Source organism: Mus caroli, unplaced genomic scaffold (assembly GCF_978045245.1).
Source record: "Mus caroli unplaced genomic scaffold, Mus_caroli_1 scaffold_9, whole genome shotgun sequence".
Lineage (NCBI taxonomy): Eukaryota > Metazoa > Chordata > Mammalia > Rodentia > Muridae > Mus > Mus caroli.
In genome coordinates, this window is record NW_028227264.1 from 94,802,501 (window position 1) to 94,827,196 (window position 24,696).

General features: G+C 45.4%; 1 protein-coding gene across 3 annotated transcripts in view; it reads right to left on the reverse strand.

The window, feature by feature from the left end:
* The window catches only part of Cradd (CARD and death domain containing adaptor protein), a 170,086-nt gene that overhangs the window by 139,717 nt on the left and 5,673 nt on the right, over nucleotides 1-24,696 (reverse strand). Inside the window, exons 1-2 of one of the 3 annotated variants that reach the window (XM_021174755.3) lie at nucleotides 16,474-16,660; nucleotides 15,044-15,347 (exon numbers count right to left, since the gene is read on the reverse strand). In XM_021174755.3, the coding sequence (XP_021030414.1) occupies nucleotides 15,044-15,341 (298 nt within the window). In that variant the 5' untranslated portion in view covers nucleotides 15,342-15,347; nucleotides 16,474-16,660. Of the gene's footprint in view, nucleotides 1-15,043; nucleotides 15,348-15,959; nucleotides 16,344-16,473; nucleotides 16,661-24,696 lie in introns of those variants that run through there. The other 2 variants (XM_021174756.3, XM_085843106.1) reach the window with 2 other exon arrangements.

Sequence of the window (24,696 nt, forward strand, 5' to 3'; positions counted from 1 at the left end):
ATGTATTCACACGCACACAATCCAACTTCTCTTCCTTGTTCGGCATCTTGTAAGAAACCCCGGATTCCAGCATCAGTGGCAGCAAGGAAATTGTGACCTTCTGGAAATGAGTGAGGAGAGCGGCCAGTGCTTCTCCACCAGAGAAATGAATTTCCTGTGGGGGTGACAGGCCTTCGGGTGCCCCGTTCCGGATCGAGGAGTCTGGGGGTGCAGCAGAGGCAGGCTGCTCACTGCACCTCACTCTGCCCCTTCCTTGAAGCGGATTGTAAGAGCCTCCTGTGAGATGCCCCTGCCTATGGCAGAAGAAAAAGTGGCTCCTCCTGTCTCTGAAGAGGTGGTCACAGAGGAGACCTGTGCAGACCCTGTCAGTTCCCACTACTACCACTGGATTACACTATCTCTCAACAACTGTCTTCATTTCCTCAGACCTAAATAAACAGGCAGGAGTCCAACTGCTTCCCGGGGTCTGAATTTTCTTAGAAAGACATCCATGTCATAAACCTTATGCTACGTTTGGGTGCTGGAGAGGTGGTTCGGGAGTTGAAATCACCGGCTGCTCTTCCAGGGGACCGAGGTTCAATTCCCAGGGCCCCGTGGCAGCTCACAAGTGTCTGAAACTCCAGCTCCATGGAATCTGACACCCCCTGTTGGTCTCTGTGGGAGCCAGGCACACACATGGTACACAGACACAAATGCGAGCAAAACACTCACAGGCATAAAAAAAAATAAATTCCATTTGAAAGAATAATAAATGAGATGGAGAATGTTAGCTTCCACGTATCTATATATCTTTCTCTATATGTGTGTGCACGGGTACTGCACAGTACACACCACAACCCACACACCAAAAATAAATAACTTATTTTAAGTTGTATACTTTCTTCATTTGTCTTTTAATGTGAGACTGAGCCATAAACCGAGGATGTCTGAGAAGAAAGATTACACTTTCCCTACATATAGGCAAAAATTTTGAGATTATTTAAAAATAGCTCAAATTTTTCATCTTATACTTTATAACTAGTTTATTACAAACCATACTGATCTCTTAAAATGTACTACACTAACAAATCAAGATTATATATAATTACTATGCTATAACAAGATACCACAGCCTGGGTAACTTATAAATGAATGGAAACTTATTTCTCAGTTCTGGATACTGGAAACTCTAGGCCAAGGGCTGTTACTCCGTGTCTGGTGAGGGAGGGACGACTGGCCACATCGTCGCAAGGCACTGGGAAGAGCCTTGATGGAGAAAGAATGCCACTGAGGGTGAGCCGTGAGATTGTTCTCTTGTTCTCTCTGCTTCCAGACTGCTGATGTAAAGGGACCAGCACCCACTTGTTCTGGCAGCTCCACCTTCCCCATCACGATGGACTGTGTCCCTCTAGGACTATGACCCAAATTAAATCGTGCACAGCGACAGAGAGGATCACCAGGCTCTCCTACTGCACGGGTTTGCTCCTGACTCTCACTAGTTACAATCTGAACTCTAAGAAAGTATGACTCAGGTCTTACAGTAATTCTTCTGCTCGTCCTATGAACTCACGATGGCTCATATGCACCTTGTGCTACGCTATAGCTTCTAAGCTTGAATTTTTAAAAATTGTTGATGATGTCTGCCTTAAAGAACACTGCAGTCTAGTTACACAGACACAAAAATAAAATAACGATCGTAATTTCAGAGGATAACCAGCAATGGTAAATGTTCAAAAGCTGTTTTCTTGGAACCCTGTGAATTACCTATAGCACTTCTCAGCTCTCTGCCTTCTCTGCTCTGCATCCTGAACTGAATCCTGGTGACATCACTATTCTGCATGCAAAGCTAGTTCCGCCTTACAGGCCAGGGAGGAAGAGGAAAAGACACTGGCATGGTGGGGAGGGGCTTTTCCTGAGTTTGGGATGTTTTGACCCACTGAGATATCCTGTTACCTTCCAAGCAGCCTCTTTGGTCCTCTATCTTGGACAGCTTTCGGGTCCATCCACATACCCTGTCAGGAAGCCACTTCGTCTCCAGAGAGGCCTGACTCTAGGCCTTGAAAGGAATGGGGTGGGGGAGGGGAGAGAGAGCTTCTTACAAACTCTTAAGAGATTGTGGATTGTGTCTTGTACTTTCCTTCCACTCCAGAAAAAGAAAAAGAAAGAAAGAAAGAAAGAGAGAGAGAGAGAGAAAGGTTCTTCTAATGTGATTCTTGTGTCCCCTGGAAGTCACCGTCAGTCCTTTAGAATCAGAGGTAACTTTCTACTAGCTAAAGATTCTTCACTGTTCTGAGTGGTGGCCACTGGCAGGCTGCCCAGCCATGCCCCTCTGAAAAGACTCAACACTTTTTAAACTTTTGGTTTTTAATTTTTTTTTTAAAGATTTATTTATTTATTATATGTAAGTACACTGTAGCTGTCTTCAGACACTCCGGAAGAGGGCACCAGATCTTGTTACGGATGGTTGTGAGCCACCATGTGGTTGCTGGGATTTGAACTCTGGACCTTTGGAAGAACAGTCGGGTGCTCTTACCCACTGAGCCATCTCGCCAGCCCCTTGGTTTTTAATTTAAAAGAGGACATGAATTTGTAGGGAAGAGGACGAGTTTGAAGGAGGGACTGAGGGACGGGTATGTATGATTAAGATATACATGAAGAGAGAGATATAGATAGATATACACATAAACACATATATGTGTGTTTGTATACACCGTATATATGTGTAGGCATGAAACTTTGAAGCATGGACTGGCTGGTTTTGTGTCAACTTGACACAGGCTGGAGTTATCACAGAGAAAGGAGCTTCAGTTGGCGAAGTGCCTTCATGAGATCCAGCTGTGGAGCATTTTCTTGATCGAGGGGGCAGGGCCCACTGTGGGCAGTGCCATCCCTGGCCTGGTAGTCTTGGGTTCCATAAGAAAGCAGGCTGAGCAAGCCAGGGGAAGCAAGCCAGTAAGGAACATCCCTCCATGGCCACTGCATCAGCTCCTGCTTCCTGACCTGCTTGAGTTCCAGTCCTGACTTCCTTTGGTGATGAACAGCAGGGTGGAAGTGTAAGCTGAATAAACTCTTTCCTCCCCAACTTGCTTCTTGGTCATGATGTTTGTGCAGGAATAGAAACCCTGACTAAGACAAAACAATAAATTTTCTTAAAAAGAATTCTTCACAATAAATTTCCCAAGTCCCCTGGTCGCCTTGTGACAACTGTGCAAAGGATGAGCCTACTCCGGCTCCCGGAGGGCTTTGTTGTCGTAGCCTCTATGAACTCTGTAACCCTAGAACAGTTTCCAGCATGGGTAGAAAGTCAGCGCTCCCCCAGGGGTCTAGCAGAGAGGCGGCTGTGATTTATTTATCTAAGACAATGCTACCATTGGCATAAAACCCAAGAGACTGGACTGGTGCTAAGGAGCAAGACTGTGATTGGTCCAAATACAAGCCTTGGTGACCATGACAGGTGTTGAGGGACAAGAGAGTGATCGGTCCAAACGCCCCTTCTGGCTGTCTGAGCAGGCTCCGTGAGTGGACTAAGAGACACTCTCTTCTGCTGCCTCCCTTGGTGCTGTGGTAATAAGCCTAATAAAAGGCTTCTCGCACAAATGGCCTTTTCTCTGCTGAGCTGTTAACACAAAAGAGACAACAAAACTGAAGTGGCAGACACAGCCGAGCAGTCAAGTCAAGCTGTGAAGGCAGCGAGGCAGAGGATGTGGAGACAGCCAGCGAGGCAGTGGGCTGCTTGCCCGCTCTGGCGGCTACGGAGGGCGGCCAGAGCTGAGAGAGGAAAGGCAGTGGAAAGGCCACCAGGTAGAAAGGGGGAGCCAAGCCAGGCAGCGGTGGCACACGCCTTTAATCCTAGCAATTGGGAGACAGAAGGAAGCGGATTTCTGAGTTCCAGGCCAGCCTGGTCTACAAAGTGAGTTCCAGGACAACCAGGGCAACACAGTAGAAACCCTGTCTCAAGGAAAAAAGGGGGTTGCCAAGACCACAGAGGGATAAAGGGCTGTGGGGAAGCAGGGAAGAGGAACTGGAGGCTCCAGAAGACTTCCTGAAAGCCATCAAGTTTTCAGATGACCTTCACCACTCCGGGTGATTCCCACACCTAACAGCCACACTTAGGACCCAGGCTTGGCCTACAATGTGTATCCCGAAGTAGGCCCAATGGAGGACCGCCGGGATACACCATCCCGTACCTTAGACTCACTCACTGCCTTATCTGGCCCCCTGTTAAATAGTCCTTCCATGTTAGCCAGTTTTTTCAAAGGTGTGAATCTATGCAATATGCTACTTTTGTTTATCTTAGTACAAAGTTCTACTGCATGAACCAAAGAACCCATCGGATGCATTTTATAGGTTTGGGAACAGTCCCTTTGTTGTGGTCTGGATGAGAAATGTCCACCGTGGGCTCGGGTGTCTGAATTCGTGATGCCTCAGCTACTGGCACTGGATAGAAAGAGAACTTTAAATGGCCCTGGTGAGAGTCACTGGGGGCTGGCTTTGAAGCTGCATAACCTGTCCCCAGTTCCTGCTCTCTGTCTTTTCTGGACTGCTGGTACAATGGGGCAGGCCAGCCTCTTGGTCCTATCACCGTGCATTTCCTGCCAGGATGGACAGTGTCCCCTTTGGAACTCAAAGCCCAAAACAGCCTTTTCTCCCTTCAGTTGCTTTGGTCAAGGTATTTGTCATTGCAACAAGAAACCAAATTAACATATCTTCCCTTGCCGGTCTCTAAAATGGAGGCCTCTAAGATCCTCTACAGCTATGGCAGCAGGACAAGTCCTGGCAGGCATGCCCCATCCACCCATGATAGGACTGTGACCTGTTCTTAAGGACTTACACGCAGGCTTCATGACCTTATTTGCCTTATTTGCCACTAAGATATCACAAAATAAGTAATGTCTGGTTCTTGTCCTGTTGCCTGACATACACTTTCCACATCCTGGTGGTCTTCAAAGAAGTCATGTCTTTTTACTTGCTACTAAGCTGATCGGTGTTACGGCAAATCTCCAACCCAGATATGCTCCAGCAATGAAAACACAACTCAGTTAATATGAAGGCATGCTGTGTACCTAGATTGGGCAGATCTACCGCTACACTACCATCTTCCACATCTATGAGACCCCTTAGAACTTGCGGTTTCTCCAGGCCATGTGCTACTGCTCTGCTCTTCTTCTTCTTCTTCTTCTTCTTCTTCTTCTTCTTCTTCTTCTTCTTCTTCTTCTTCTTCTTCTTCTTCTCCTCCTCCTCCTCCTCTTCCTCCTCTTCTTCTTTTTCTCCTTCTTCTTCCTCCTCCTCCCCCTCTGCGTTCCCTCTTCACCTTCGATTCACCTTCCCTTATCTGCCCAATCATCGGCTTGCCTTTATTTTACAAATTAAGGTGGGAAGCAGGTTTACAAGAAATCATCTGAGTGCTGACTCATTCCTAGTCCTAAACCCCTCACAGAATTAACATCAAATATAATTAGCACCAGGGCTATCCACAACAGACCAGTGACCAACAGTCTCTTGATAATTTTTGGGATAGGCACAGTCTTTCAGAATCCAAGACAGGGTGGGGAGTTGAGACTCAACTTCTGATCCTCCTGCCTCTGTCTCCCAAGTGCTGGGACAGGGAGTGTTCACATCCTGTCCCTCTGGAGAGAAGAGAGCACCTGAAGTTTAAGTTGTCTGGTGATTTCATCAGGTGTGCCAATGTGATGAAGCTATTAAAATCTCCAAGGGCAGGGCTTAGAGGGCTTCCAGACAGCTAAAGGTTACAGTTGGAGGTTCCGGGATGTGGTCTACGTGGGAAAGACTCTCCTTCTATCCCTCGCCCTGTGCATCTCTTATCAGTATCCTTCATAAACATGCTTTATAATAAACTGGTAAATGTGCTTCTCTTGGTTCATTAAGTAGCTTTTAAAAATTAATTGAACAAGAGGAAAAACGCCATAGGGAATCTACCTTGACACTAGTCACTGGCCTTGGAACTGGGAGGTGGTATGGGAAACTGGGGCCTCAGCTGTGGGGTCACATGCTAGCTTCAGGATGACACTGTCAGACCTGAGGAGAACCAACAGACCCCAGGTGGTGTCCGTTACAGCAATGCTGTTGCTTCCTGGGTGGAGAAAAGATCCCACACATCTATCTAGTCACAGCTGCTGTCCTTGTTGAGGGCTGACTGAGAGGCCCTGGGTTTGTTTACCCCTGTGTCCTCTCAACCACTTCAGACATCTCCACGGTGTTATTTTGGTAACCGTGTCGCCACCGTCTCTGCCATGGTGCCGAATATAAATAGAACTTGAACATTTCCAGGAACTCTCAGCCTGGCGCTTCCTACAAAGGGGCAAATCTTTCATATCATTAGCAAAAATAAAGCCTAGGTCTAAAACCTGACCCGAAACATCCAGAAGTCATACTTCCTTTTAAATTCAGGTTGACTATTTGGAAAAAAAAAATCATATTTTAAAAGGGGGAGCAGGGTGGGGATATCCATCCAAGAATCATATACGTCTATGCTCCTTACTGGCCAAACTGAAGGACACGTGTAAACACAGCTGCCTGTTACATTTAGGTAGAGCAAACATTCCTGCAGCTGGCTGCAACCACAGCTTTCGTGTCTGAGCCTCCCTCCCTCCCTCCCAAGCCAGAGTGCTACCTTGCTAGGCAGTCGCTGCAGCCTGGAGCTACACCAGCAGGAGAACTTGTTCCTGGTACCCACCAGTTGTAGAGAGCATGATTTATGAGCTGCAAAGTGGGACCTGACTGCAGCATCAGCAGAGCTACCACGATGTCCCCAAACACGGCCAAGCTTTAGTCTTTTTTTTTTTTTTTTTTTTGGTTTTTCGAGACAGGGTTTCTCTTTATAGCTCTGGCTGTCCTGGAGCTCACTTTGTAGACCAGGCTGGCCTCGAACTCAGAAATCCGCCTGCCTCTGCCTCCCGAGTGCTGGGATTAAAGGCGTGCGCCACCACGCCCGGCGCTTTAGTCTTTTTTTTTTTTCCCGAGACAGGGTTTCTCTGTATAGCCTCCGCTGTCCTGGAACTCACTCTGTAGACCAAAGCTTTAGTCTTTAGGACTCTCAAGATAGCAGAGGACCTGAGAGGAGAGAAAAGCAGGGCCCTGCTTCAGACCCCACCTCCTCTGCAAAGGATCAAAGGGAACCAGGAAAGGGGAGACACGGGGAGTGAGTGACTCCCGAGACAACAGGAAAGAAAAGGACTTTCCAAGAGCCCCTGGGCTTGTGTCTGACAGGAGCAATGGAGAATGAGTGGGGACTCAAGCATTGGAACACACTTGAGCTATTCGAATTAGGTGAAGGGAAAAGTCTATTTTGATAAGGTGCTTTCATGGGGTAGATGTTAGCAGGCTGTAAAGTCAAAGCACTGAGGTTAATAATTTGGCTCTGCGCACCTGAGTGACCTTAAGGGAGTTATTAAACAGCCCTGTGTTTACCGTGCCTCATCTATATAATAAAGGGTTCTATAGGGCTCAGGCCTACACCTCCCTAGGCTGCTGAAGATGACCTTTAACTTGGGATCTTTGTGTCTCTCCAGTGCTAGCACCACACACACACACACACATATGCACGCACACGCATGCGCCAGGTCCCCCAGAAGCTGGAGTTACTAGGGGTTGTGAGCCACCATACTTGGGTGCTAGGAACAAACCCAGGCCTTCTGGAAGAGCAGCAAAGACCCTTGAGCCCTGTGCCATCTCTCCAGGCCCCAAACTCATTTTTTAAGGACAAAAAAAAAAAAAAAAAAAAAAATCAGAGGCACCCAGCCTGCTACCTGAGAGGTGAACAGGATGAGCCAGGGCTACCTGTCTAGGTCCTCTCTCTTCCACCCAGAAGCCATGTTCAGGGCATATATATATGTATATATATATGTATATATATGTATATATATGTATATATATATATGCCCTGAATTCAACTCCTTCTGCTCCACCCCTGCCGACACACACACACACACACACACACACACACCCCTGTTTAGCCCTGTATAGCTATGTTTCTCTGTGTAGCCCTGGAACTTACTCCTTAGGCCAGGCTGGCCTCAAACTCAAGAGATCCACGTGCCTCTGTCTCTGGAGTGCTGGAATTAAAGGCATGCGCTACCACCACCAGGGCCTAAATTCAACTTCTCCAGCTAATGCAAACTCTCTCCAACTTCGTCTTGGCGTGCATTTCGCCTGTATGTGCCCAACATTCTAAAGTCCATACCGGAGTCGCACTTGCTCTGGGGTCTGATACTCTGGAAAACCCTTCAGAAAGTGTTCATGAAATTCAAGGATTAACAACACCCGTGAAGTAATGTCCTTCTGTGTGTCCGTGTTCTACCACCTTGCCAAGTCTCCCCCCACTGAAAACATGAGCAGTTCATCCGGCCGTGTGTAGTTTTGGGTCGCCCACATTTGTGGAGCGATGGAGTCACCGAACCACCTGCCCAATCGCAAGGTTCTCTCCCGGCTACGATTTAGAATACCCCGGTAAGCCATGCCTGCCTGGGCTTGTTTGTACCCAAGTCAGTGGGCGTGTGTCTAATGTCACTGCCTAGAGGACACTCCCAGAAACTATATGATGGATTGGCCTGGTCAGGAACAGCACCAGGACATCAGCAGTCTCTCAGTCGTCCCCCGACCCCCACCCCACCCCCCCCCCATCCCCCAGTAATCCCAGCACATGGCCACAGTTAAGGACCTGAAGGCGATCAGGTGACTGATGCAGCCCAATGTCCAAGTGGCCATGGAGAGAGGAAAAAAGACACGGTCAGACTTTCTCAAAAAAAAGTATTAAATGCATTTGAGAGTGAAATGGAGCCATCCCTGCTGGGGCAGGGCCTGTCACATGGCTTGCCGTTCCTAGAAAGAGTGGCAATTAGCTGCCAGCGGATGCATTATTTCATCAGGCCCATAAATACTCATAAAAGTCTTCTGCCTCGCCTTACATCAGCCTTGCAGAAGCTGGGGGAAGCCTCTGATAAGATGCAGCCCTGAACTATCACGACTCCCCGGTAGATGATTAAAATTAGCGTTAATAAAAATAAAATACTTTAAGACAATCTCAAACCACTATACTTAAAAATCTTGAAGTTTTTACTCTTAAACATAAAAAAAAAAACTATATTAGTACAAATGTTTAAAAGCCTCTTTTGGCTATTAACACCACAGAATAATACAATTCCATTTCAGACCCAGTGGGGAGCCAAAAACACTGTGAGGCAGGAAAGATCCTAAATCAAAAGCTGGTAGGCTAGGATTCCAGTCTCAGCAATAAATTACATCAACAAGCTATGTGATGATGAGCAAGCTGACTTAATCTCTCAGGCCTCCGTTTTCACAGAGAAAAAGAATATGATGTGTGGGTCCCACCCAGCTCCCAAACACCAGGATCTGGCGGCATCTTGCTGAGGGTCCCGATAACTGCAAACGTGGGTGTTTAGATAAAAAGTTACAAACTCCATAATGCTATCAATAAACTTAACCAGTTCCTGTCCTTCCACAAATGCCTGGAGACAACACCAGCTTGGAAAGCAACACTCGCTCCAACAGAGCAGGCTCAGCTGGGTGGTAGAACCGCAGGAGCCTGTGAGAAGAATCCCAAGCCTGTGACAATGTTCAAGGTAAAACTACACAGCCCTGGTAGTGAATCCTCCCTTGTTTCTGCCACCTTCTGTAGGTAGGAAAGCACACGGGGGAGGGGGCAACAACCCAGCTAAACACTGCTGGGATCCCACTGCCTGCAAGGGTTGAAGCCTGGTGCCTCTATCCTTATCTGGACTACTTCGGAAGTGAAGGGGAGGTGCCTTCTCGTCGTGGGCGTCACTACTCTTTCATTCGTGGGCGTCACTACTTTTTCATTCCGTGTCCCAGATGATCTACATTCATCTGAAGGACCACACAAGGTCTCAGATGCACGATGGGAAGCACACGGGTCGGGTTGTAACCAAGTCACTGAGTACACACGGGTACAGCGGGTAACTTAGCCCTTCGAGGGAAGTCTCTTTCCTAACTCCGGGTACTCTGTCCCAGGAGTGAGGCCAACACATCAGAGAGGCATTCTAAGGCTTACCTGCCCACTCTCACCACCACACACATGCAATGGTAATTAATTCATCAGCTCTCTGCCGGTCTCACCCTTGATCCTCCTCCTCCAGGAGAACACAGTGAACACCATGGCCATGGTTCTGTTTACTGTTATAGCCCCAGTACCGGACCGGACCGGACCGCTAACACACGGTCAACACCCACTACACATCTGAAAGAAGGAAGGAAGGAATCCCTTCTGTTATCTGAGGCCCTTCAGGTTTGACTTAATCCCCGGGAAGTATATGATAATCAAGCTGGGGATATCAGAGGGAACAATCTCCCTGGATCTAGAACCCAGGCTGGCTAAGCTAAGATCAGTGCAACGGTTATCTCATGGGGCAGGCTTTGGTGAGTGGCCTGATTAGAGGACACTTTAAGAATCCTAAATCAGAAAACCGATGGCGATATGTAATGCAGCTGTCACGAGAGCTCAGTAACTTCAAATACACCCAAGCGTATACCTCAGAGCCAAAATGTACCTCTGAGGAGCGAGACCAGCTGATGTGGCTCAGCGGGGTCACTCAAGGCTAGCTCAGAAGGGATAGGCCTGGAGCCTCTGAGCAGAGAAGGAAGGGCAAGCCAGCCCTGTGTGTATTGCACCCGTGAGGACAGCAAGGCAATCAAGGACATCCTGTCCGTCGGGATGACCCACTGAAAGTCAGGCAAGGCTGAAACAAGGGCTAGCCTCAGGGCGGCCACTGCGCCAGGCCTAGCTAGGGCGGGAGGCTTGTGGCTGAGCATAGACACAACTCCTGTTGGTAAAAGAGAGACAAACAAAGCCCCAGCCAAAGGGAAGGCAAAGCAAAAGGCAAGGCTACCAGGAGACTGTTAAGAAAGGATCGTGGCAGAGCTGCAGCCCGGCAGCCAGGCCAGAGCAAACAGGCTGGAACAGAGAGTCCTGTGGCCCGTGAGCCACTCCACTGCGCCTGACTCAGAGTCCCATCAGATACTAAGGCCAGGGCTTCAGCCAGATGAACTTGGGCACCACAGAGAACCCCGGCTCAGACAGACCCACCAGGCTGGGAAGCCTGGGAAGCCACCGGTCACAGGCTGCCTTCCCCACACCCAGTGCTGTCCTGTCTCCTAAAGTGACCCAGCAGGAACCCAGAGAGGACTTCCAGCCGATCTAATGTCTGGTGTGTGACCTTGGTCGCAGCGGAGCGCTGCCAAGTGTCCCTTCCGCTGTGCCAAGGTGGATTAAGTCATTTTATCAGCAGAATTCTTCCTTTAAAAGGTAAGCGTCCTTGTGGGGTGAGGAAGACGCAAACCAAATATCCGTTCAACGTCCCGGGCTTTTATACTTGGATTTTTAAAACAGACATTAGAAGACCTAAGAAAATTCTGCGGCATAATCAGAAAATTCAGGAAGTTTTGTCCTTTTCTGTCTGAGGATTGATTGAGACTTGAAGTTAGAAGAATAGAGACTGAGACACAACTCAGTTTTACTCTATATCACTTACATTCAGCGTATATACAAAAAGCAAATAACTAATATAGCACAGAAATATGCTCGGCAGCTCCAAGGATAGAAATGAAACACCGAAGTTAATACACAAAGAAGGGGAAAACCAAAAGCCTGCCAGAGGAGCCAAGCAGAAAACTGTAGTAAAAATAAAGTTAGTTTGTTCTTGAGAAAGGATGGGCCGCACGGCTAAGCGAAGGGCACTCCTCGCTTCTTCTCAAGGCTTCCCAACCGCAGGGCACCAAACCAGTCCAGGGAAACCACAACCAACATAAGCAGAAATCGAGAAAAGGTTACTGTGTGCGCGCCTCGCAAACGCCCAGTTTTCCCTGAGTCTGGGTCTCAAAGTCCGAGAAGCCTTTTCAGAAGCACAAGTGTGCTACCCAGTTCTGACACCGTGCTAGAGGGACACGGAGGTCCCTGGAAAGAGGACTCTGGGTTTGTTTGCTTTTTTTCCAGAGACGTCCATGGTTCTAAGCCTCCCCTCACCCCCCTACTCCCTAAAAAAGAACCCAACACTCACACAAGCTTCCAATTCACTAAACCTCAACCTAATTTCAAAATCATATTTTCATGAAATTAGACACTTAAAAATATTTAAGGCCTTAAGTGACAGAAAGCAGTTAAGCATCTACTTCTTTAAAATATATAACATCTACCCTAGCCCCCAAAACACTATATATATATAATTATTATATATAATATAATAACATATATTACATGGTGTTAATATATGGTATAGGATGTAATAAAATATATACAATGTATAGATATACACATTTACCACTAGACCCTAAGGCATAATAGATTTTCAATAATCAATAAGGACTTTTAAAGGGACTCCTGTGAGCTAGAAAACTACCAATGAAGAAGAGAGAAGAGAATGACTGACAAACCTCGAATCCAGGGCTTATTAGTAAGACTTAGAAATAATGTCGCCTTTTTTTTTTCCTTATAAAGAATTAGTTTATTGAGGGCTGGCTTACAGTTCTAGAAGGTTAGAATCCATGACCATCACGGCGAGGAACCTGGCAGCAGACAAGCAGGCATGGCACTGCCGCAGTAGCCGAGAACACCCATATCTGTAAGCACCAGCCAAAGGGAGCACTACCCCTGTGTGGAGCACTACCCCTGTGTGGAGCACTGCTCTCTTAAAGTGAGCATGAGAAAGGTGTTGACTCTATCACTAATCCCCACCTTACTTGTATTTTCAGTATTAGTTTAAATAGTCAAGATTAAACTACAGTCATACTTGAAAATGGGTTGATGTCACCAAGAAATCAATAAATCTAAGCCCCAGGTCAGAATTTTTTCACTAGTAGAGTTAATTATCAAACAAACAAGCAAACAAACAAACAATTCACAACACTCACTTGTGTCGTGAAGCAAGCCAGCTTTCCATTTAACCCTTCAACAGAGTTAACAAGTCTTAGGGAAAACCTGGTTTCCTAAGCATATATACAGATATGTTCAATCTTTTTTGTTTTTTGCTTCCATTTTAAAGCTGCTCTTTGGGGCTGGAGAGTGGGCTCGGCATTAGGAGCACTGGCTGGGCTTGCAGACTACTGGCTTCTTTGCCTTTCACATGGCATCTCACGACAGCTCTGCTGCCAAGGCTCCTGCCCTCTCTTCCCACCTCCATGCGCACCAGGCACACGCAGTGCCCATACTTACACACAGGATACAGCACTCATACATAGAAGATAAAGAACTAGATGTAAAAGCGCCTTTCCCCTCCGCTTCTCCTTAACTTTTTTAATGTCTTCAGGATATCTTAGTTCTCTCTTGCTCTCTGAATGAACCTGAAGAAGTGAGAATGAGGGTCGCATGTCTATGACAATCCATGACAATGTTTATATAACCCAAAATAATCACCTGGTTAAACTCAACATTTTGGGAGTGGAAAGCATCCGGGTCTTTTGTCATTTCCAACTGCGTGCAGCCAGGAGAGCCTTCGATGTGAATACCAGAAAGGCACAACTCATTGATGTTCCCTCCCCAACTCCATGTTATATATTCTGCTTGTAATAATGTGGTAGAAATGTCAGGGAAACTTGGTCCTGGTTTTGTTCAGACACATGGAATATGTAATTTTCTAAGGACAACCCAAGCTGAAAATTCTAGAGGTCCTCAAAGGCCGGCATTCTCATGGTTTCAAAAAGTAATTTGGACAAGCTCCTAGGAATAAAGATATTTTTAGATTTTCCACTGAGTGTTCACCAGGTCTTTCTAAATTAACTGGCTATCCCATTCTGGTCAAATATTCAGATATATGTCATTATTTTTAAAAAAATAATTAATTATCATATGTGTTCTCAGAACCATTCAAAATATAAAACCCATAGTCTTACATTTAAATTATAAAAGTAATTTACTGGTAGTATTTGATTTTTTTTAAAACCAATTACAGTTATTTGAAAATTGGGAGTTGAGAAAGGGATTCAATATGTAGCTCTAGCTATCCCAGAACTTGCTATGTAGACCAGGCTGGCCTCACAGAGAACCACCTGCCTCTGCCTCCATAAAGGCAGGACAACAATGCTGCTGCTGACACACAGACACACACACACACACCAGCTCTGTTACAGTCATTTTTCAAAACCATTAACAATAAATTCTGGAGACCACTGACTTGGTCCATATCTATACTGAAAACCAGAAAACGTTGAATTCTTAACTCTGGAAATCTACTGATTTGGTTTGGCTTGGTTAACTTTCCATTTTTTTTTTTTTTTTTTAATTAATCTTTCTAGGTCAGTCCCTCATCTTTGTGAAAGAGCAGTATATATGGGAGGAGTTGAAGACAACAGTGATTTATACCGCAGCTCCTTCCTCTCACAAGCACCAAGCTGTTTCTTTTCAGATCACAGCTTTCAGTGATTTTTTTCCTGGATAAAAATCAAAATAAGATCCGCCCCACCCCACCCCCGCACCCCCAAATTACTGCCCTTGCAAAATAAAATTCCCCAGGTGTCTGCACAGAGCTGAATTTTAAAGGGCCACTTTACACCAACAGCCTTTAAAAACAAACTAAAGGCAGACTTCAAAATAATCCCCTTGGCCTGGGAGGCTGGCTGGGGGGACAGGTGCAGGACATGCCTTCCTAGAGACTGTCTCCCATGATCTGACCTCCTCCAGCTGGCAGCTTGGCACCCCACAAATCAGTTATCAGTAGGCCAAAGCCTGCATTCCCATCCGCGCTTTCCAAACGATTCCCGTTGCCAAAGGGCTCAGATTGACCTGGCTCTCCGATGAGAACATGCCTCCCAAGTGACTTGCCAATTTCCCCTGGAAGCATGTCTAAATTGTACTCTCAGCTCCCTCCTTAACCCCTCAGCCTCAGGGTTCATGTTCCCTTCCTCCCTCGAGTTTCCTAACACCACCTCCTCGTCTTGACCCTCCGACGCCATGCCCTCTCCATCCAAACTGTTGCCCATGCTCGTGGCCCTGGTCCCTCCTAAAAGACCAAATTCCAATCCACTGGGCATGGTTGCAACACTTCCAGAGCTGTTTTGAGGGGATCTCTTTGAGGCCTACCTGTAGGCAGCTCGGCTGTGACTTCCTCTCTCGCCTTCTCCAGCTTCTCTCTTACCCAGGGAAATTCCTGGAGGGAATCGAGGAAGGTGTCAAAAGCTTTGGGGCCCCTGGAAGGCAAGATGTCCAGCAACAGCATTGTCTTCCGGAGGCCTGTGGTTTGCGCTTTGATTTCTTGAATGTGGTTTTCTGTCAAAATTCCTTCCTGGTAAAGGTACTGAAGAACCAGTCCTTCCACCAGTACCTCGGCACCCAGCTCCAGACGCAGGGAGCGGAGGACCTGCTTGTCTCTGGCATCCATTTCTCCCTGGAAAGAGCCAAAATGAGCGCCTAGGTTTCGGGAATGCTGATGGACCGCCCCCCCCCCTCCCCAAAGTCAGTGTATTGCTGCAAACTCATTAGTGAGCACCTCAAAAATCAGTCAGGTCTTTATATCTTTATATCTTAAGAGCCACAGTGTTTCCTAAGCGGCTGTTTAAGCCAAACCACGGATATTTCAAACACTTCCCGGCATAATGAACGACACTAATTATGGATGTTTCTACCTCTGCTTCTCATAATGGGGCCCTATTTCAATTCCTTGTGCAGTAAGAGATCCAACAGAAAACAGATCTGATCCCTTACTTAAAAGGCAATCCCTAAGGATTACAGATTTATTAATCTACTTATTTATATTATTATATAAAATTAAATGCTAGAACATAGTGGATTTCAATATTGCTTTGTCAAGAGTTAGTCCAGCACCCACGCTTTAGAAACTGCTAAAAAGCACCAGGGACATTTATTTATGGACCCTGACCAGCAGACAGTCATTTATTTATGGACCCTGACCAGAAGACAGTCCGGAGGAAAGAAGTTTATAGAGCATTCAGAGAAAGGACAAGCACCCTCAAGAAAATAAGTGTTTGTGTGCCTTTACCGATAAGCCTCACAAGAATTCGGAATGTGGGTCGCAGTAGGGCCGTGAGCACGCATGCATGGGACACTGAAAGAGCTCAGATCGCTAGTGTGCTGCGGGGTAGCTTGCGGTGGCAATGAAGGCAAGGGGAGCAAGGGGAGCAAGGGTGGCGGGCGGGGCTTCTGCCACCCTCAGCCCACACAAGCGGGACGCCGGATCCCAGCCTTGCTCGCGATCTTCCGCCAAATCGGGAGGTGGCAGGTGAGGAGGGCGTGGGAGACCGTTTTTTTGGGCAGCGTGTTTCCATTTGGAACTTGTAAAAAGTTCCCTGTCTCGGCAGCTAAAAGTCGTGGCTGTGGCACAGTTAGAGCTACCGGCGATTTTCACGGTAAATGAAGCCGCAGACTGTCCTCTCGGAGGAAACCGACCCCCGGCACCGCCACCCGAACCCCGGCCCAGCCCCCGGGAGAGCCGCGCAGGGGCGATGTCGCCACGGCGCGGGGACGGCGAGAGAAGATGGAGTCATCTTACTTACGTCTGCGACCACGTACCGTTAAAAAAAAAAAAAAAAAGAATAACTAAAACTACAACTGGAATCCAGACTGCTAGGGAACCTGTACCATAAAGACCATCTTTGTTGAGGGCAAAAGTCCTAGACAGGAAGTATTGCGACCATCTTTGTTAAAGGCAAGAGCAGGAAGTGCTGTAGCCATCTTTGTTGAGGGCGCAAGACGTCAGGTTGAAGTTTGTTCCGCCATGTTTGCTGTGGGAAAAGAGGCACACTCTCCTACATTAAAAAAGAGAGAGTGGCTTAAAAAATCTAAGGCAGTAGTTCTCAATCTTCCTAATGCTTTGACCTTGTAATATGGTGTCCCACAACCATAAAATTATTTTTGTTGCTACTTCATAACTAATTTTGCTATGTTATAAATCCTAGTGTAAATATCTGTGTTTTCTGATAATCTTACACTACCCCCTGTGAAAGGGTTGTTACAGAGCCACAGGTTGAGAACCGGTGATCTACGTTATCTAAGTGAAAGAGTAAATGAATTGTTGAATCTTAACCGAAAAACTCCATGAGAGCCTGACATATAATAAGCTAGCCAAAAGTTAATCTAGCAGTTCAGCCATGAGTTCAGCTCCCAGTAATATACACCTACATGCACAAATTACTTCATAAAATAAAACAATTAATAAACTCATTAATTAGTTAGGTGACACATAACTAAAAGGATGTGTGTGCTAAAAAAATTTTTGACAATAGAAAAAGAATATTTTTACCAGTACCTCTAGTTGAAAATAAAATATCTATAAACATATCAGTAGACACTTATAAATCTCCTTCCTCAACACCTTTCAACTGTACGTGCAACTTACAGTGCTAATATACTCCAAGGTTTCTATGCAGGCACTAGCTGTCTTACTGACAGTGTTTTTATGTAAGTGGTAGGAATTCTTTTTAGCATTTCAAATCATTGCAGTCTATAGAAGCAGGAAAGTCAATTGTATCATCCAAAAATCCCACAGCCAGTACAGAGTAAAACCTAAATTCTAACCAAATCCCTCTGATCTCATGCTCTTTCCAGTACACCACACAACCATGTATGATCGACTCTATTCTTCTAATGGCAGGCAAAATATTACTAGTGAATCACCCAACTGTCACCTCCTTGCACATGCTTGAGCTACACAGAGGGTCCTTCATTATCTTTAGCTCTAGAATCATTGTTCTTTAAAAAAAGAAAAAGAATAAAAGGTGAATAACTGTCAACAACAGCTTCTGTGATCATCCAAATGAGTATAGAGATAAATCTCTTGTGCACTGTATAAAAACATTCACCTGTCAATAAAAAGCTGATTGGCCAATGAGCTTAGGCATGAAGTTAAAAGGTGGGACATCCAGCAGAGAGAGAGAGAGAGAGAGACAGAGAGAGAAAGAGAGAGAGAGAATGTTGGGACAGAGCATAGACAGGTGAGAGAATGACCCCACAATGCTGATGGAGACCAAAGCAAAAACCTGAGGACCAGGTAACCAGTCATATTGCAGGATTTAGAATAGAATAATGGGGTAGTTAATTTATGAGCTAATGTTCCTTGTGAGTCAAGGAACAGGCAAAGTTAATGAACTAGGTATTTGTAAATAGGTTTGAATCTCAGAATCTTTATTTCAGTAGCAGGGGCCAGGAGAAAAAACAAAAACATACTGAAAATACACAACTATAGGAAGAGGAGAATTAAACCTTTAGCTCAGAGGAGGGAATCTTCCTACTTTGCCAGATATTTGATCACACTGTGAACCCCAAGATTTTCTTATTTACTGAAAAAAAAAATCTGTTCCTAGTTGGGGTATGGCTCAGCCCTTAGCACACAGCTTCAGTCCCTCTGGCTGGAATACAAACAGGTCCTTAATCCCAAACAGTGAAGGTATAGTTACTTTGTAAAAATGAAGCACCCATGTTTGAAAGTGATATCTAGTTGAGTGGCAAAGTGACGAATCAGAGAAAGACTGGACAGAATTGGATATGCCCAACCCTCACAAGAGGAGAGAGGAAAGGAAGCCATGAATGAAGAAGGAAAGAGGACAATTTTACCGGGACAGTTTGCAGAGAGAGGACAAGCTAGACACAGGTAAATACAGAATGAGCCAGAGAATGAGAAGGAGACAGAAGATTAAAACAGATTTGTTGTGGATAGCCCCGAGGCTAATTATATTTGATGTTAATTCTGTTTGGTGAGTGGTTGTGAACATGGACCAAGTAAGGTGATTTCCTGTAAACCTGCTTCCACCTTAATTTGTAAAATAAAGGAGAGCTGATGATTGGGCAGATAAAAGGGAAGGTGGAGTAAAAGGAGAGGAAAAAGAAAAAAAAATGGAAGAGGGAGAGGACACAGAGGAGGAGGATAAGGAAGAAAAACGGAGCAGAAGCACATGGCCTGGAGAAACCACAAGTTCTAAGGGGTCTCATAGATGTGGAAGATGGTAGTGTAGCAGTAGCCCAGTCTAGGTTCACAGCATGTATTCATATTAATTGGGTTGTGTTTTCATTGCCAGGGCATATTGGGTTGGAGATTTACTGCAACACAGATTGCCAGAGTTAGTTTGAGGCCAAGCACAGCAACAAGTCAGACTGAGAGAGAAGCCAATTTGAATCATCTTGGAGAGGAGTTTGAGCCAGAACAGCAGAGTCGAACCAGCCAATCAGAGTTCAGAAAGAGCTAGAAAGGATGAGCCTATTCTATGTCTCAGGCTAAAACATTCTAGGCCTAGAGAAGATTTTATGGAGCCTAGAAGCTTCCAGGGCAAGGCCTGGGTTAGCACACTGAAGCAGTAGACCTCCAAGATGACAATTACATCAGCCGAATAAAAGATACTTTTACACTTTGCTGTATTCAGTACTAGGAATTGAACCTATATCCTCACAAATACCAGGAAAGCACCCTACCACTGAGCTATAGTCCCAGGCCTCCTTTTTTAAATTCCATTTTCCTGTTTGTTTGTATGTTTGTTTGTTTTAGAAAGGAGTTCACCAAGTTGTTTATATTGACCTAGAACTTGTGATTATCCTGCTTTAGCCTCCCTGGTAGCGAACTTGCAGGTGAGCGCTACCATTCTTGGCCTTTTTAAGTTCTTGAATAATAAAAGAAAAAAAAATCACACACATTTAACAGAAAAGAAGACATGTAAAAATGTAAGAAAAGGGGTGCAGAGCAAACTCAACAAGATGGCAAGTTACATCCCTAAACAAGTAATCACGGTTAAAGATCACCAGTGAAAGTCTGGAAGAGGCACACTGTAGTCTCTAAAGCCTGCTATGAGCTTGGCACCCTGAGAAATAACGACAGGAGAATCATGAATTCCAGGGGCTATCCTGGGCTACACAGAAAGACTTTGTCTCAAAATAACAACAAAAAGTTCTATAATTATCACCTGCTTTGTTGTGATAAGAATGGCGTCTCCCCTCCAAAATACTGCTGCCAAAATTTGTAACCTCAATCATTACAGCAGAAAACATCACGCAAATTCAAATTGAGGAAAAAAAAAATCATCTGCTGAGCACCTGACAAATTTTTGTTAAGACTGTCAAGGTCAAGAGGCAGCAAGAAGAACTAGATAGAAACTGTCACAGACTGAAGACTAAAAATGTAACCGTGTGCCCGTCTCCCCAGTCTTAGGTGGGCTGAATCAGACTTTGTTTCTGCCACAGGAGGCTATCCTACCTAGGGTGGGGTCTTCTGACCAAGGTTACATCTTTTGTCTGCCAGACAGTTTCCTACAAGAAGCTACCCGCTGAGACGCTGAGCTTGCTTTCCTGATGAGATCCTGACCAAGCTACGTCAAGATCCTGGCATAGTGGGGGATGGGTTCTTTCCCCCACCCCCTTTAAAAATCAGACCCTACAATTAAAGATTGAGCCTTGATCAGAGAACTTTTGTCTTGGCTCTTTATCTCTCGGTGTCCTCCCCACCCATCCCCGGCTTTCCTTTCAGGAACCCAGTGACCCGTGTCCACTGGAGGCTACATAACAGTTTAGGAAGAGAAGAAGAAAGAAGCGGGGGAGATTGGAAACTGGAGAAGTGTATAGTGTGTGAAGGACCAGCGTGTAAAGGGATCGTCAACAGTCACTAAAGACGGAAAACTTCTGTGCCTGAGTCACAACACTTGAGGTTTTGTCTTTTACTATCTGCTATAATGCTAAGCGCTGGCCCCCAAGACCTGGGGTCTGCCGATAGCCCCTGGGACCTTGCCCCGGCCCTGCCCCACCCCACGTTAATTCTGATTGGTGAATAAAGATGCCAACACCGAATAACTGGACAGAAGAGACATAGGTGGGGCGGGCTTGGTAGAAAGAGGACCGCGAGGTGGGAAAGGAGAGGAAGGGAAGCCGCCATGGAAGAAGAAAAAGAACGTGCAGGAGGGAGAAGGTGAGCTGTCACGGGCTAAGGGCCAGGACAAAGTGGCCCAGAGGGCTGGCTACCCAACTGAGTTAAGAGCAACCCAGATGGAATGTAGTAAATACTGAGTGATAACTTGGGGTTATCAATAGGGAGGCAGATTCTAACAGCATGGTGGATAGGCAGCTGCCCAGCTACTGTGCTGCCTAAGGCCATTTAACAATCTAAGGCTGTCTTTCATCTGAGAATATAAATGGCCTAAGGCAAGGAAGAAAATATTTCCTACTATATAATCCACCACCACCCCTTATTTTCTTGACATATAGCATAGAATCCCATACAGTCTTTGTTCCTCATATCACCCATCCCAAAAATGATAAAGACAGAATCTGGCAGAGAAAAATGCTCATCTCTCTTCCTATTGCTGCAAGCACTACCACCTCCCACCACCACAACTTCCTGGCAGTGCTATCAAATCATCAGTGTGTTAACGACCCAGCAGACTCAGGCTCCATTGCTAGCATCCACATACAGCTCATCACTCTCTGTGAGCCCAGTTTCAGGGGATCTGACACCCTCTCCTGGCCTCTGTGTACACCAAGCATGAATCTGGTACATAGACACACACACAGGCAAAACACTCATACATATAAAAATAATTAATTAATTTTGTAAAAGAAAAATAGCATTTGTGGTTTAGTGATAGATCTCATCTCTCAAACGATATAGAGATATGTGGTGTACTGGCTAGTTTTGAGTCAACTTGACACAGCTGGAGTTATCACAGAGAAAGGAGCTTCAGTTGAGGAAGTGCCTCCATGAGATCCAACTGTAAGGCATTTTCTAAATTAGTGAACAAGGGGGAAAGGCCCCTTGTGGGTGGGACCATCTCTGGGCTGGTAGTCTTGGTTCTATAAGAGAGCAGGCTGAGCAAGCCAGGGGAAACAAACTAGTAAAGAACATCCCTCCATGGCCTCTGCATCAGCTCCTGCCTCCTGCCCTGTTTAAGTTCCAGTCCTGACTTCCTTGGTGATGAACAGCAGTATGGAAGTGTAAGCCGAATAAACCCTTTCCTCCCCAACTTGCTTCTTGGTCATGGTGTTTGTGCAGGAATAGAAACCCTGACTAAGACATGTGGGTCTATATTGTGTTGGCTAATTTTATGTCAACTTGACAGAGGTTAGAGTCATCTGAAAGGAGGGAACCCCAACTGAGAAAATGCCTTCATAAGTTTGGGCTGTGGGCAAAGCCTGTATTTTGTAGAACATTTTCCTAATTAGTTAATTGATGTGTGAGGGCCCAGCCCATTGTGGGTGGTGCCACCCCTGGACTGATGGTCCTGGGCTCTCTATGAAAGCAGGCTGAGCAACCCATGAGGAGCAACCCAGTAAGCAGCTCCCCTCCATAAACTGCATCCACTCCTGCCTCCAAGTTTCTTCCCTCTTTGAGTTCTTATCCTGGCTGAGTTCCTGTCCCGACTTCCTTCAATGATGGACTGCAATTTGGAAGTGGAAGCCAAATAAACCCTTTTCTCTTCAACTTGCTTTTGCTCATGGTATTTGTGGTAGTTTGAATATACTTGGCCCAGGGAATGGCACTTTTTGGAGGAGTGGCCTTGTTGGAAGAAGTGTGTCACTGTGCGGGTGGGCAGTGAGGCCCTCCACCTAACCATGTGGGAGCCAGTCTTCTGCTAGCAGCCTTCAGATGAAGATTTGGAACTCTCAGTTCCTCCTGTACCACACCTGCCTGGATGCTGCCATACTTCCACCTTGATGATAATGGACAGAAACTCTGAATCTGTAGCCAGCTCCAATTCAATGTTGGTCTTATAGGAGTTGCCTTGGTCATGGTGTAAAACTCTATCTAAGAGAGTGTTTCATCACAGCAATAAAAATCCTAAGATAATATGTACCCACATAAAATTTTCTGGAATTCATTCAAGCAGGAATTTGTCAAGTGAGCCTTGATATCAAATATCAGATAAATTAATAGGGTTTTCCCATGATGCTTTGCATATGATTCTGAAGTATCATGTGCCATTTCTGGTATTAACATATATTGCAGTCCCAGTTACTGGTTTCCAAGTGACACAATTGAATGCAGGACAGAAGCTGAACAATTTGATGTCCCTGAGACCCTCACGAGCACTAATTAGCACCTAACCTTAAGTTTCCTGAGTGGCACATTTTAATAGCTAAATGTCTACTGGATGTGCACTGACATCATGTATCATTGGTTAGACAGAAATCCTAGGCTTCCATGTGCTAGTTAGTTTTTTGTCAACTTGACACAAACCAGTCACAGAGGAGGAGGGAACCTTGTCTGAGGAATAGATGATCGGCCTATGGGCATGACTGTGGGGCATGATCTTAATTGATGACTGATGTGGGAGGGCCCAGCCCACTGTGGGCAGTGGTTCTGGGTTGTATAAGAAAATACCACTCCTGACCTAGTGTTTCTGGGTTGTATAAGAAAATAAACTGAGTATTCCATGAGGAGCAACCCAGTAAGTAGCACTCCTTCGTGGTTATCTGCTTCAGTTCCTGCCTTTGGGTTTCGGCCTTGGCTTCCTCCAGTCATCGCCTATCACTTTGAAATGTAAGATGAAATAAACTCCTTCCTTTCTCAGTAACTTTTGGTCAGTTTTATCACAGCAACAGAGAAGCTAACTTTCAGAATCAGATACCAGCCATAAAGGAGACTGAGTTATTTTATGAAAAAAATAATGTAGCAGCCAAACCTTAGATTCTTATTCAAGAGAAGCGAAATAGAAGCAGCCTGTGCTAGAACAGGGTAAAGAGCCAAATGTTCTGATGTTTTCCAACACTCACTGCGGTGGTTTGAATAAAGTGGCCCACATAGGTCCATAGGGAGAGCCACTATTAGGAGGAATGACCTTGTTGGAGTAGGTGAGGCCTTGTTGGAGGGAATATGTCACTGTCTTTTCCTGTTCCTTCTCTGCCTGCATGTCAACATGCTTCCTGCCACGAAGATAATGGACTAAACCTCAGAAGCTGTAAAGCCAGCCCCAATGAAATGTTTTCCTCTATAAGGGTTGCAGTGGTCATGGTGTCTTTTCACAGCAATAAAAAAATAAACTAAGATACACAGTCAACTCAGTGGTTGCAGAGCATTATTGTTTTGTATTAGTAGCTACCAGGGCTTAAACCCTGGACCTTACCTATGCTGGTGAAACACTCTTATCACTGAGCTACAACTCCCAATGGAAAGATGTTTTTCAATGAACAATAAATAACGTATAAATCTGTTTGGAATATGGCTATATATTTGAAAAGCATAGAATTTGGTATCATATAAATATATGGAGAGAAATTTTACATGCCCACAAGAGTCCCTGAACATTCCTTCTATCCATTGCTCATACTGACCACAAAAGAACTTCACTATGAATTCTGTTGAGAATTTCTCTCCAAGCACAATTGCGTCATCGGGCTTCTGCCAGGATGAGTTACCAGCAAATGCACCAAGTAGTTGAATAGACTAAGTTTTTATCTTGGTTTATTTAATAAAGTCCTTTTAAAACCTAGACAATGACTGCTAAATACAATGATTTTTGTCTTCGCATAATTGATGCTAAGCTGTTCTTTCTGATAACAATCTGCCAAAAGGCTGGGCTACATCTTAATTAAAAAAGTAAATACAGCCATTAGCCCAGAAAAGGAGGGTTCCCTTCCTGTCATTTATGCTGATGACTGGGCATGCGTCCAACCAGCATGACAGCTAAACAGGAAGTATACAGTTCTGAACAGAGAGAGGATACGAAAGTGAAGACAAAAATTGTGTTTGATTTAATAAGGATAAGATGCAAGCCATTAAAAGTGCTAAATGTTTCTGCGTTTCTCCT